Here is a 15,262-nt window from a genome sequence, read left to right as displayed (position 1 = left end):
GCATATATACATTATTATAGTTGTTTTACATATTTGTGTTGTGTTTGTGTGACTGGGTTCTGTGTTCAATATTTACTGTCATGTTGTGGTTAATAAATATATTTCATGGACTGATGTCTACAAGTCTTATTAATGTGAACCATAACAGTAAAGACATATTTAATTGAAGTAATTGCAATTAACATGCTCATAAGTAGGATAAATGTAATATAATAGGTAAATAGCCATAAATAAGTCAAGTACTTATATAATCTGTCAGTAAACAGGGATACACTTTTCTTGATTCATAAGTAAAGTATACACTTTTATTTATAAATTAATAAAAGTGTATACTTTTACTAAATCATAAATAGCTCTTCATCATTGATGTTTGGCTTTGCCCAAAATGAGACTCAAGAATAGAATAGAACAGGAGAATATTTGAGTCTCAGGTGCTGAAAACAGGGATTTTCATCACCTTGGACGGCATTAATAATGCTGCAATTTCATTGGCTGTCAGTGAACACCAGCTATACACGACCTGCCTCCGCGGAGCTCCGGTGTGAAAGTCCCACTCCTAATCCAACACACCACCGTGCGAATTGATGATGTATATGTAAATGTATATATTTATCTTTGATTCCATGGTTCATGTTTTTATTAGTTGCTTGATAAAGTTATACTAGTAGACGGAATAGACAAAAAAGACAAACTGCGTGGACTCTAAATCTTTTATAAAAAAAACATTTTAAAAACGTAAAAAGATAGAGAATTAAGTTGCAATTGTTACTATAAGTGTATATATGTATACATAGTGTTGGAATATCTTTATCACTTTGTCAACGTATTAATGCCTAACTATAAAGATAATTATAAATTCCATAAAAGTGCATTTCTGTGGTATATATTTACTTTAAGGTAAAGCTGGTACTGGAAAACGTTACCGTCTGTACACTGCTGGGAACTGCAACAGGCAAATAACATCATTTTTTAATTTGAACGATTGAGCGTGTGTCTATCAGCAAACTACGACTCCCAGCATTCATCGCGCGGGATCCGGGGAAGCAGCGCTCGGGCGCGTAGCTGCATTTGCACATCCACAGCGGGTTTGGAAAGCCGTCACGCCGCTGGATATGCGCTTTGAAACAACGAGTCAACACAGCGTGGCATTTCTTTTCACTGTTGCTTTTCAGACGGGATCTTTCAGCATGGGGAATGGCGTCAATAAGGTAGGACTCCCACCTGTTGCACGCGACGGTCGTTGAGTTCACGCTCACGAGAGGTCCTCGGTATTTTGAGATGTCCTCTTCATTCAAGTCTTTTCGATGTTTATTTACAGAAGTTGTGCTGATGGGTTTGACAGGATTCAACATGCACCTTATAAACTTAAGTGGTCAAACTATGAATATTTAACAATTGATTTACCTTGTATGTTGGTTATTTTTTATAATCACATGCACTCAAGTTTACACTTGAACCCATTATTCTTAATACTCACTTTATAACTGAGATGTTGTTCTCTGTTCGCTGCCCAGGGACCACATATGTAAATTAGCTTATAGCTAAGAAGCTGTGCACTGTCCCTGTTAAATACAATTAAAATAGTGATGATGATAGTGCTTTTACCATGTCTTATTCATGTCTACATATTCATATATTTCCTTATAGGTCCTCCCTGACTTGTACTTGGGGAATTTCAGAGGTTTGTCTCAGTGTTTTTTTTTAAATTTGTATTTGGTTCTTGCATATGACAACACAAACCCGTTACATTTGCTTGTGGTGTCATTTGTTTGTGTCAGATGCCAGAGACCGAGAACAATTAGCCAGAAACAACATCACACACATCCTGTCCATCCATGACAGTGCTGCTCCCATACTCCAGGTGAGAAGCTTTCTATTGTTATATATACACAACACCTTTGCTCTTGTGTGCATCTTAAATTTCTTATTCATATTTTAAGGAAAATGTTCAAGCAAATGAGGCTGAACAGATCTGATTGGGCCCTCTCTGTGTGTTAGTACAGTGCACATGAGTCAAACTCTCAGGCCATGAACCGGTCTGTCAGGTCGGTCGGGAAGAGGCAGCGTGCTTCTTCTTGAGCAAACAGTAGTCCTTCCAGAGTAAGTGAATACACAATAAGCAGGGGAGTTTTATACTCCTGTGATAGTTGGAGTATCCTGACGAAATGCAAGTTAACAAGAGTTGGTTCGGTCAGTGTCCCTGCGTGGGTTTCAGAGTAGGCGGTTGTTTTTCTTCAGCCAGTGTGGACTGCGTTGTTTTGCTTTATTATTTATTTTTCAAGGTTATTTATTTTGATGTAAATATGTTCTTATTGCTGCAAGTACAAAATCAGCTTATTTTCTCAGTTTTGGAATTCTTTTGAGGAGGGACGCACAGGTGTGACAACAAATCTGCGTAACATTGTCTTTATTCTTCCACATACAAAAGCATGGCATGTGTCCACCATCAGCAACATGTTGATGTCCAGTGATGTTCACCAGCTGCTGATTATTAATTTGTGTTCTCAGAGCAAGTGACTGCTGACAGGTAACTAGTAGCACTTTGTCCCTCAGGAGATGACCTATCTCTGCATTTCAGCAGCTGACCTGCCCACACAAAACCTGTAAGTACCAAGATGCAGCACAGCAACACAGAACAATGCAAGGCTGAGGCAGAGAGAGCGAGAGAGAGAGTAAAACATCCATTTGAGGCTGCGCTGTGTGGGTGTCTGAGGTGCATTTTCTTCAAGCTAACGTGTAAATGATATTCTTTCAAAAGCTAAACATTTAACTGTGAACTTGCATGGTTGTGTTTTTGACATGAGCACATGACATCACAAACCCATGCAGTTGTGTTTGTGTAACGTGGGAGACGGGGGAAGAAGAACCCAGGGTTGAGCATGTATCACCCAATCACACCCTGCTTTAGACACACACACACACACACGCAAACTCATCTTCTATGACCAAATTCACATATCAGGCGGCCTTTTAACAGCAAGGAAGTCTCGCAGCTTGGTGTTAACGCTGTGGTTGGTGCCGGGCCTCTATTTATACGCAACCCCCCACCCTGCCCTTAACACATTTGCACATGGACATGCACATGTATATATACACACACACATACACACATACACACCCGGTCGCCTCGTACCTCTTTGGTTCAGACTGAGAGGTGTTTGAAAACTGTTATGCGATTATATGACACCATCTCTCTCTCAAACTTTACAGGAACACATCCCTATCCCTGACCAAAAACATATACAGGAAAAAGTTTTTGTCCACCACCAATATAGCTTTAAATGCATGCAGCGGCTCTGAGGTGCCAGTGAGGACAGAACAACAGCACATAGTCACAGCTCGTCTAGCAGATCTTGCTGTTATCTCATAATGGTTTAATGTGGCCTATTATAACACAAAATGTTTTGCTCCACAGAACTCAGCACTTTAAACAAAGCATAATGTTCATGCACGAGTCCCGCCTGAAAGGAGAAGGCTGCCTTGTTCATTGGTGAGAGAAAGACATCTTGTTGTACTATCTTTACCGCAAAGCTAGAACCACACAAACAAGATACTACAAGTAGCCGAACAAGATAGTTTTCCTTCATCTATCTTATAATATAATCTAGCTGTGTTGAACAGAAATGTGCAATTCATGTAAAGCTAAAAAAACAACCTGAGATCAACCAAGTCAACAAGTGAACTCATGTGTAACTGCTGCGCAGAAGGGATTAAATGATAAGCAAAAGCCTATTCTCAAACTTCCTAAAACAGAGTAGAGTAACAAAGTCTGACCCACATTGTGTTTGTGTAGTTGGGTAGCTGACCATTTGTTCACAGGGGAAAGTTATATTTGGTTAGACAGAGGGTCTTCTCGGAAATACAGGGGAACAAAAGGCTATTTATAAGCACTGTACTGCTACAGTTTTTTACTATACTTATTGACTGACAAATTTCTGAGACTGACGCCTCAATTCCGATACTTACCGAGCAGTTCTTGGAGTTAATTCTCTGTGTATCTGTCACTGTCTATAGTGTGGATGGTATTGCCTCCTGTAGATGCTTAATGTGATAAGTATTACTGGGAATCTTTGGGATATTTTCCATAATCCTCAATTAGGAGGTGACCTGGTTTCAACGTCTAGTTCTCATACTGTATTTTACAAGCACATTTGTATTCTTGGTTTGAGTTTAGTTTTACACGTATTCAGGAAATGCTAGTGCATCCTGGTTTATGACAAAGCCTATTTTGTTTTTTTAAATCAGGATAGGGATTTATACATATTTCTAAAACCAGTCATGTAGATTATATTTGATTACAGTTCAGTTACTTTTCTATCAAATATTTCAAATTTGGCGATAAAGATGAAAAGTACTAAAAACACCAGGCAGGGTAAACCTCACAACAGTACTCAACAATGATTACTGTCAAACTTTTATTATACGTTATTTTATATAACTAAATATAAGGTAAGAATGAAACGGAACTACTGCAATAATGTCATATTTTACATATAAGCACTTTTACTGAAAACAATATTATCAGATCTCCAGTAACTGATTACAATTACATTTATTGAGTAATCAAATTATGTACCTCTGTTATATGTAACTAGTTCCCCAACTTTACTTCTATGTGCAAAACATAATCAGAATAGACTAGTGTAAACCTGACTATAACCTGGATGCTCATGTGCATGCGGACACACTTATTGATTACTGTGTTCATCCATTTCAATGGAAAGCACTCTACTCCTTTATCTTCAAGTGTTGAGGAAAACAATTCTGCTTCTCAGTTTAATTTCATGCATGTTACTATTTGTCCATTCCTCTCTTCTTCCAGTTTGGCAGGTGTGTCCCGCAGTGTCACCCTGGTGGTGGCGTACATCATGACGGTGACGGGACTGGGCTGGCAGGAGGCGCTGGCTGCAGTGAGGGTGGCCCGGCCCTGTGCGGGGCCCAACCTGGGCTTCCAACGCCAACTCCAGGAGTTTGAGGCTACTCAAGCTGAGCAGGTTAGTCCTATGAACTGAGCGATGGAAAGATGGAGCATGAGAGGGCGTGGAATACTGTATATCAATGCATTACTGAATAGACGTGATTATGATATGGTGAGAATGCATCATCAGTAGTTAGCATTTTGTACATTTATTTTCATTGTCATCAAAATACAAGCTGTTTTCTTTCTTCTTTTCCCGTAGTTCAGAGAATGGCTACAGAAGGAATATAAGGACAACTCCTTCAATGATGAGGCTGATCTACGTGACTTGCTTGCCAGTACGTCTAAAGTCAATGGTGAGGCGGTGGAAAAACAGGCAGCTACCCCACCTGAAGGCATCTGATCGGATCTTTTGATGACATATTTTGCTGCTTAGTCTGGAGGATTACACCACCGTTCGACACTACAGTATTCAGGACCTGTCTGGAAGTCTAATTTGCTGTCAGGATGTTTATCATAGCTGGAGTGATCCTCCAAATATCATGGACATGAACACTGAAAGAGACAATAAACATGTGATGCACAGAAACCATTTTAGCTTTGGTTGATGTTTATAGTGCAGTTTTCTTTTTCTTCAAATTTATGAATGTTGTGTTTTTTTTTTTACTGTGTCATGATAATTTCAAATTGCAAAATAAAAGGAGTAAAGTTAAGTGCTTTGTGAGGTTGTGGTCGTATTGAAGGGGATAAAAACTCACTCTGTGCCGTGTGTACACCACCGTTTCCTGGTTGCCTTCCTGTTTGTCTTATGTGCAAGAGAGGTCATGCGTGTGATATCCAAAACACCAAGATCACGTTCTTTTATCACGCCTTCTTCAACATTGTCTTAAGAGTCTATAGAGCATGAAAAAAACATTAATTTCAGCATGACAAAATATTGCATCCGGTAGCAGATAGCTGGGCATGCGCATAGAAGGCCACTGGAGGGCAGTCACACTAAAGTAGCCATGTGATAGTGAGCAACCATTCTGACATTGGTTCCTCATTTCTCGATGCAATCTCTCCCCAATAACACAATTATAAAATTCTTGTCAACAATTGTCACTGAAAATTCGGTTGTAGGCTACTTATAGGCTTTAAAAAAAAAAAAGCTAAATATGTGGGTGTAATATTTTCGTATCGGTAATATGCAACATGCACAGGTAACTACTGCTCAGGGTGTCGCTGGAGGGATTCCCCACCGAAGTGCTGCGCCACAATGAGCTTCACAGAATTGAACGCATCTCCTCTTGAACTTCTCAGAGCCCGTGAAGCTCCTCCCTGTAACAAATCAAGATGTGATAAAGGACACCGAGAAGCTTCAAAACAGATTTCAGTGGGGATAGCTCGCATGATTCACGGTAAGCGGCAGCAGCTCTTTTTTAAATTAACTGTATTTTCAATATTTAATTTAATAAAGACTTGTAATGTATATACCGTTCAACCCCAATAGTTTTATTCAGGAGAGAATAGGTTTATAATTCATCTTAGAATTTCTGGCATTTGTATAAATGTTAAATCTTATTGAAGTTGAATTATTGTCCATTGACATTAGGTTGAAGAAACATGGGATAAGTCTTATCAGCATATATTCCACCAAGCATTGTTGTTAAAAAAAATTATTTAATTGCCTTCGTGTTTCTATTCATGCATGTGTCTCAAACTAGTCCCGTCTCTTTTTCCTGAAGAAAGTACCACTTGGACCTCTACCCTATACCCTTTCTTTATAAATCAGCAAGACCAAAAGTGTCAAAGGCGTGGATGAAATGTATTAAAAGTGACTGCTAATGACTACTAGTGACTAGTGACTAGGCTAGTGACTACTACATCTTTCAGTTTTCCTCGGGTTAATTTCAATGAGTGAATCTGTGAGTAAAAAGTAACTGTGTCCCCTAGCTGTGCCTATGTTCTGTTATGCGCTTTTGTTCTTTGTGACTTTGCAGAGATGAACCTTGATGAGGACAGTGGGCTGCCAGTCAGCTGCGGCAATGGGAAATTGAGACAGTGGCTGATTGATCAGATTGACAGCGGGGAATATCTCGGCCTGGTTTGGGAAAATGATGGAAAGAGCATCTTTAGGGTTCCTTGGAAACATGCCGGAAAACAAGACTATAACAGAGACGAGGATGCAGCGCTCTTTAAGGTCCGACCATCCCACCTACATCTTCACACACTGCACCTAAATCCTCTTAGAGTTCAATTTTTCAACACAATATTGAATATGATTACCAACAACTGTTGTATTGTAGTTACTCTGGAAATCAGATTTAGATTGTGTTGACTATTTTTTATTTTCAGTGTTAATACAACAATCCATTCTCAGAACCCTAAAATTGTACAATTCTTAATGTATCGGCAAGACTAAATTAATCTAATCAGTGATTATTTCAGGCATGGGCAATGTTTAAGGGGAAACATAAGGAGGGAGTGGACAAGCCAGATCCACCCACATGGAAAACCAGACTGCGCTGTGCTCTTAATAAAAGCAATGACTTTGATGAGTTAGTGGAAAGAAGCCAACTGGACATCTCAGACCCCTATAAAGTCTACAGAATAATTCCAGAAGCAGCCAAAAGAGGTAAGTGTATGTATATAGCATCCATCCAATGTGAAAATTACATTCAGCCACCCATGTGAGGTGTCAGATGGAATATGGTGAGTAAAATAGTTTACGGTTGAAATTTGACAACTCAAATGTAAAGCCCATTGCAATAGGTCAATTATATACAGATTCTCACATTGTTTGCAGACTATTGGCAGTTTTTTCACACACACACATGCACCACTGCAGTTGTTTCTGATGAGGCAGGAAGCACAAAGGAAGCCAAAGCATGTACCAAAGAGGCCGTAGTGCTTTTTTTAGAGGGCTTCGGTTACTGAGCGCAGGGTGCATAAAACAAGCAGGCGACCTCCAGCCTTGCATAACTAAGTGTCTGCCATCATACAACAGTTTTTGTCACACTAGAGCAGTTTCTGGTCTCTGAGCTAACAAGTCGAAATCAACAGGATTAACCTCAGTTGTCTGTTTGCAAAACACCCTGTCACTCAAATGCTAAAAGTGGAGTTTGCATGTTCTCCCCGTGGCAGCGTGGGTTCCCTCCGGGTTCTCCAGCTTCCTACCACAGTCCAGAGACATGCCGTTTAGGTTCATTGGAGGCTCTAAATTGTGTGTGAATGCTTGTCTGTCTCTATATGTGCCTTGCGATAAACTGGTGACCTCTCCAGGTGAACCCATGCCTTCACCCAATGTCAGCTGGGATCAGCTACAGCGCCCCTGCGACCCTAAATAGGATAAGTGGTTCGGATAATGGAATGGAATGAATTATGGTTAAAGATTTTAGTTCTGTTTTTTTTTCTTCAAAACAAAGTATGGACAATCTTTTGGAACAAATATCTGACAAATGCATTTATGATTTTGTACATTTACAGGAATGAAGATAAGTATGGAGGAGACACCATCACATGTAAATTCCCTCGGCAATATTCCTCCATATACGTCTTCACATGACCAGGTCAGCATGCTGGTCATGAGCACATCAATTAGGAAATATCCTGCAAATGGCAACTTATCTGATTGACCATCCAAGTGGTACTTTCTCAGGTATCCGGCTATATGGGTTCTCAGGAGAGAAGGGATTGGAGAGACTACTCACCCACAGAACAGCAACCTCTTCCTCCTCCACATCAGCACGGGCCCCATGCAGAGCTGCAGTACGGTCAGTTCCACTACCCATCACCGTTCAGCCGGGCTTGGCCCGCGTCACACACAGACAATGGTAAGATATGTCCAGGATTATAAAACTATAGAAGGGAATAGATGGCCGTAATAATTGGCTCTGTATGTGAGTGTGACTATAATGCTCAGCATATATACAGTATGATGCATGTCTTATCTTCAAAGTCACCTGGTCTATTCTAGATTTTTTGATTTCTTTAATGTATTTCTATTAAAGAAATTTAAAAATCTCAAATAGACCAGAAATATCCAGATATTATCTAAATAATGACATCCATTCCCAACTATAGACACGTAGCTATGAAGTAATTATTTTTGTCAAAAGACAGGTCTGAGATGGAACAATGTTGTCACTGACGTAAAATGTAAAGAGATTGCAATCATGCTTATTTCTTTCATCGTGTTATGCTTTGATCCATATATTCATTGAAGCTTTAACGGGTCATCAGGTAACATTAGTGACTTGTAGGCCGTTCAATGTCAACAGAAATTCAACTTTAATCAGGTTGTATGAACACCTGAATGCCTGTGGTTACAGGCATTCGTGTGTTCATACAATGTCCTTACAGCCATCATTGATACTCTATAAAGTATTATTATTAACCATTATTTAATATACTTCTGTGTATGCATAAGGTAAATTGGCCAAGATAAACGATTCAAGACAACACCATATACTGTATATACAGATTTGACTTCAATAACAATACAAAACTCACTCATCCCTGCAAAGCAGCGTAATGCCATTTGACATTCTCAAATTATGACCATTATTTATTTATTTTATTCTGCACAGGTTTTCAGCTCTCCTTCCACACCTACTTTTCAGAGTCCCAACCACCTGTGTATTCAATCAACCAAAACAATGGCATAACAGGTAAATAATAATCTGGGGCTCATTTAAAGACACATGCACGCAGATGTTCACTCACATGCTTGTTTACTATTTTGAAAATATTTGCATTGACATATTGTTGTACAACACTTACTAACTTCCCTATTCTGAAGAGCTGCAGGCCATGATAGTGAATTGTGAGTTTTTTCAATCTATCACATGATGATAGATTCTAAAAAAGGGTTTAAAAAGATGCTTGAAATGATAAGAGAGAAGTGAGCAATTCTCTGAATGCCAAGATCATTGAGAACAACGTTGTATTCAGCTTGTTATTTCAGTGCTGCCATCAGATCCGGCTGTGAGCCTCAAATTGTTTCCTACAAGGATGCATTTGCTAAATGCTAGTCTCTTTCTTCCAGATTTGAGTCTGCACGTGTCCCTATACTACAGAGAGTCTTTGGTGAAGGAGGTTACCACCACCAGCCCAGAAGGTTGTCGGATCACTTCTCATTCCTCCTGCTCTCCATCCTCTTCTTCCTCCTCTTCTCCATGCCTAGAGGACAAGCTTCATAGCGGGGCAGAAATCATACTTTTTCCATTCCCGTACCCTGAGTCTCAGAGGCATGGTGCTGAGATGCTTCCTACTGTACTGGAGAAAGGGGTGCTTCTGTGGATGACGCCTGATGGGTTATACGCTAAGCGTCTCTGCCAGGGACGGGTTTACTGGGAAGGACCTCTGGCTCCTTATATGGATAAACCCAACAAGCTGGAGAAGGAGCAGCCATGCAAACTGTTTGACACCCAGCAATTCCTGATTGGTAAGCAAATATGTTTATGTTGTGTTCTGTTCACACCTGCATCTTTGGAAGCAATGGCAGAAACACATCTGCATTGTGATGCAGAAAGTGGTGCTTGGTGTATATATTTAATATTACACTATTTTGTCATTCATTTTCTGTTCATAAACAAGCCACTACAGTGTGTGTGAGTGCCCAGAGCAGGACTTGACAAACACATGAATTCACACTTCTGCTTACATTTACATTGTAGATAGATTTGAACAATGTATTAGTGTATGCACAGCTCATACTGTAGGCTTACACTCTAAGCAGGGGTGGTTCGGTCAAGTGTTGCCATGTAAGCAGCCGATTAGAACTTATTTATACAATTTAGCTTTATCTTCAGCAATGCGTCATGTTTTATATGATGATCATATGTTTTATATGTAAAATAACTTAGCATTATGCTAATTAAAAACCTAAAATATTTCACCCACAGTGTAGTTAAGTATAAAGTATAGCATAAAGTGGACTCCATTAAAGTACATGTGTTTTAAAATTGTGCTGAAGTACAGTAATTAAGTAAATATGCTTACACTAACAGCACAGGTGTTTTTTCTTTTTAATAGTAATATTTAGCCCATAGTTTAAGGTGTAAGGTTATTGTATTTCACTATGTTTTTGATCCACTCTTTGCACAGCTGGTTGGTGTTCAACATTACGACAACTATAAAAAAACAACAACAACATAAACAATAATTAAAACTACTTGACTAGATTTCAGTCCATACACGAGAATGGTTGTATTTTTTTAATCCAGTTGTTGTCGATGCTCTTTTGTAGCCGAGGTCATGGATTTGGGTTTTACTGCTCATTAATCACCCTGTGGACCCATCACCCGCGGGGAGAATCATCGGGGTCGGGTGCTATGTAGATCGGGCGGCGGGCCAGGCAGGAGACCTGGGCGAGCCGATCGGCGGCAGCATAGACTAGCTCTAGGGACGTGGAACGTCACCTCGCTAGCGGGGAAAGAGCCGGAGCTGGTGCAGCGGTACCAGCTAGATATAGTTTGGCTCACCTCCACGCACAGCATGGGCTCTGGAACCAAGCTCCTGGAGAAGGGTTGGACTTTGTCCTTTTCTGGAGTTGCCCAGGGTGAGAGGCGCCGGGCGGGAGTGGGGATACTCACGAGCCCCCGGCTGAGCGCCGCTATGTTGAAGTTTTCCCCGGAGAACGAGAGGGTCGCCTCCCTGCGCCTTCGGGTTGCAGGGAGTAAGGCTCTGACTGTTGTTTGTGCTTATGCACCGAACAGCATTTCGGAGTATCCGGCCTTCTTGGAGTCGGTGGGAGGGGTCCTGGAAAGGGCGCCGCCTGCCGACTCCATAGTTCTCCTGGGAGACTTCAACGCTCACGTGGGCAATGACAGAGAAACCTGGCGGGGCGTGATTGGAAGGAACGGCTTGCCCGATCTGAACCCGAATGGTGTTTTGTTGTTGGACTTCTGTGCGCTGGACATTGTTGGGCTGTCTTGATTGACACGCTTTTTCAGTGTCGCATGGGGGTCGGGAACAGTGCCCATGGACTGGCAGACCGGGGTGGTGGTTCCCATCTTCAAGAAGGGGGACCGGAGAGTGTGCTCGAACTATCGTGGCATCACACTGCTCAGCCTTCCGGGAAAAGCTGATGACAGGGTGCTGGAAAGGAGGCTCCGACCGCTTGTCGTAGTAAGTCAGACACGTTCCCGGTGGGTGTTGGCCTCCGCCAGGGCTGCCCTTTATCACCGGTCCTGTTCGTGACCTTCATGGACAGGATATCTAGGCGCAGCCAGGGGACGGAGAGGATCCGGTTCGGGAGTCTCGGGATCGCCTCTCTGCTGTTCGCGGATGATGTGGTCCTGTTTGCCTCCCGGACCGTGACCTCCAGCATTCACTGGGGCGTTTTGCAGCCGAGTGTGAAGCGGCAGGGATGAGAGTTCGCACCTCCAAATCTGAGGCCATGGTGCTCTGCCGGAAACCGGTGGATTGCTCCCTCCAGGTGGGGACAAACTGCCTACCCCAAGCGAAGGAGTTCAAGTATCTTGGGGTCTTGTTCATGAGTGAGGGTAAGGTGGAGCGGGAGATCGACAGGCGGATCGGTGTGGCTGCAGTACCGGTCCGTCTTGGTGAAGAGGGAGCTGAGCCGGAAGGCAAAGCTCTCCATTTACTGGTTGGTCTACGTTCCAACCCTCACCTATGGTCACGAACTCTGGGTCGTGACCGAAAGAACGAGATCTCAGATACAAGCGGCCGAAATGAGCTTCTTCCGTAGGGTGGCCGGGCTCAGCCTTAGGGATAGGGTAAGGAGCTCGGACATCAGGGGGGAGCTTGGAGTCGAGTCGCTGCTCCTTCGTGTCGAAAGGAGTCAGCTGAGGTGGTTCGGGCATCTAGTCAGGATGCCTCCTGGACGCCTCCCATTAGAGGTTTTCCAGGCACATCAAACTGGTAGGAGACCCCGGGGAAGACCAAGGACACGCTGGAGGGATTATACCTCCCGGCTGGCCTTGGAAAGCCTCGGGGTCCCCCAGAATGAGCTAGAAAGTGTTGCGGGTGAGAAGGAAGCCTGGGTCGGCCTGCTGAACCTGCTGCCACCGTGACCCGACCCCGGATAAGCGGCTGATAATGGATGGATGCTCATTAAACTCTTTCAGCGATCAGAATAACTAATGCATTAATAACCATGCTTCTTCAGCCATTTACAGTATGACGATGGTTGTGGTCATGTTGATGATAGCTGTGGTGTTGATGATAATGATGAAGGACAGTCTGCAGTTGTTTTAGCAGGGTAAATCCCCCACAGTGTTGAAGTATGGCGCTAAAACGCTGGGGGCCAACGTGTGTGAAGTCCCCACCCATCTCCTGTGACAAGATGGTGTTTTCTGAATCATTTAGACTGAAATTTCCATCATCTAAATCAATGGTTTCCAGAAAAGACAAAAAGATAAAGGACAGTGTTGTATGAGCAAATTGTTTTTTTTTAACGTTCCTTTACTTTATATTTTAAAAATGGTGTGCTGGAGTGTATGATAAGTAGCACACAAGGGATTTGTTCTGCAGCTCATCTCCCTTTCTTTTCTTGCCTCTCTTCTCTCAGAGCTTCAAGAGTTCGCCCATAATGGCCGACCTTTACCGAGACACCAGGTGGTGCTCTGTTTTGGAGACGAGTACCCCGACCCACAGCGCACAAGGAAGATGATCACAGCACAGGTACCCATCCACTCGCTATTACATTCTGAAATGGCCGACATATGTGATCATTTCTTGTCACTCTAATAATCATATTTATACATATTGGCAAATTCATATGGTTGTTAGAAATACTGCTACAATACAAACGTAAAATGCAGTAACTAGCCTACATATTTGGTTTAAACTAAGACCCGAATCCGACTTTTAGTACCTATATACCATGTAAATTTGTAATTTCTGTAAAAAAAAAAAAAAGAAGTAATTTCTGCTCTCTGCAAAACAGAGTTATAATATAGTCAAACTGCAGCCAAAGCAAGAGAGCAATATGTTGCCAGCTGGAGAACTAGTCACAGCTAGCCGAAAAGTAAAGTTACGTTTACTCATCAACTTTCCCTGGTTGTTATCTGTAATTGAAGATTATCTATTTAATGAACTGACATGTTAGTTATTCCCCTTCTTGTATACAGTCTATATGTGCAGTACATGCCTATTTTAAGTATTATGTATGGTATATGGCAATTACCCTATCTTTATATAAAACATAATAAAACTGAAAAGACATCGATGCATCGATGGTATGCAGTATACTAGCCAACCAGAACATGCTCTTCTTACACTTCTTTTTTTCTCAAATTCTCTGCTTCTTGAAATAGCTTTAGATAGTGCTCTCTTCCTTTATAGGTATCAATAGGATAGCATAATTCACAAGTCACAGACATATTTCATACATGACCTATAAGACCTTCCTTTTAGGTGGAGCCAGTGTTTGCCAGAAAACTGGTGTACTACTACCAGCAGAACAATGGCCACTACCTGCGGGCTTTTGATCACATCCAGGAACAGAACACATCTACAACAATCGACTATCCTTCCCAGAGAGCGCTACAGCATATTCAGGAGTGACAAACACACACACACACACGCACGCACGCACGCACGCACGCACGCACGCACGCAGACACACACACACACACACACTGTATATACGTGAGGGCATGAACTGTCATGGAACTGAGGGGTAAAGATGGGGAAGACCCTGTTGTTTTCCCTTGCACACCTATGTGTCGCAGTCTTTGTGTCTGTGACTGTGGAGTTATGTTCTTTTTTTTCTACAAGTATTATTGTGACAGTGTGAAGGATGCGGTTTGAGGGTGAGGGGGTGAGGGGAGCGGAGGGCGAGTGAGACAGGAAGTACGAGCACAGGTGCACAGGAAGAATGGCCCCTAAGACACACACTGATGCCTCAAAGGGACAAAACTGAGTATTAATGAATATGTAATATGATTGGTGCACTCACACACTAAAGTGGCACAAATACAAACTCTGCTTTTTAAACTCAGTTGACACAGCTCCTTCTGTGATTCAAAACTTTTATTGAATACAGTTCTTGATGAGCAAAATCACAAAATGTTCTTGGTGAGCAAGTCAACAATATCTAAGCCCATTGTAGACCACAATAGAAGCTAGAAGCTGTTGTAAACATTGTTTATCTTTTGACTATATGTAACAGGATGCACTTAGAGAAATCTATCAATCTACTGAATCTGGTCGGCTTTTAAAAATATGTGATTCCTTTAATTACATCAAAACTGTACAAAGTGTCACAAGATAATCTAAAATGATTACAGACATTGCAAATATTAATTTTCTCGATTCATTGTTGGTTTCTTACTTTGTCTTGCAAAACACTGTCTAGTTTTATTTCTCTGGTGTCAGAAACAATCTGATTTG

At 41.7% G+C, this 15,262-nt stretch overlaps 2 protein-coding genes across 2 annotated transcripts; both read left to right on the top strand.

Annotated features, from left to right (window-relative positions):
- The first annotated feature begins 1,090 nt into the window (after nucleotides 1-1,090).
- dusp22b (dual specificity phosphatase 22b) lies at nucleotides 1,091-5,533 on the top strand. The gene is made up of 7 exons (XM_079218165.1): nucleotides 1,091-1,208; nucleotides 1,648-1,681; nucleotides 1,779-1,861; nucleotides 2,554-2,603; nucleotides 3,416-3,490; nucleotides 4,823-4,994; nucleotides 5,181-5,533. Exons 1-7 carry the CDS (start codon nucleotides 1,113-1,115, stop codon nucleotides 5,319-5,321), a joined length of 651 nt encoding a protein of 216 aa, XP_079074291.1. The 5' UTR covers nucleotides 1,091-1,112; the 3' UTR covers nucleotides 5,322-5,533.
- Nucleotides 5,534-6,902: 1,369 nt separating this feature from the next.
- Nucleotides 6,903-14,434, top strand: irf4a (interferon regulatory factor 4a; the record flags this gene model as incomplete). Its single annotated transcript, XM_079214605.1, has 8 exons — nucleotides 6,903-7,100; nucleotides 7,349-7,535; nucleotides 8,387-8,469; nucleotides 8,559-8,733; nucleotides 9,490-9,570; nucleotides 9,948-10,346; nucleotides 13,437-13,549; nucleotides 14,285-14,434. The coding sequence occupies 8 exons, from the start codon at nucleotides 6,903-6,905 to the stop codon at nucleotides 14,432-14,434; spliced, it is 1,386 nt and encodes a 461-aa protein (XP_079070731.1).
- Between the last annotated feature and the right edge of the window lie 828 nt (nucleotides 14,435-15,262).

This window comes from Taurulus bubalis (assembly GCF_910589615.1).
Source record: "Taurulus bubalis genome assembly, chromosome: 1".
Taxonomy (NCBI): domain Eukaryota; kingdom Metazoa; phylum Chordata; class Actinopteri; order Perciformes; family Cottidae; genus Taurulus; species Taurulus bubalis.
Note: the sequence above shows the minus strand (reverse complement) of the source record. Positions and strands in the feature narration are given on the sequence as shown.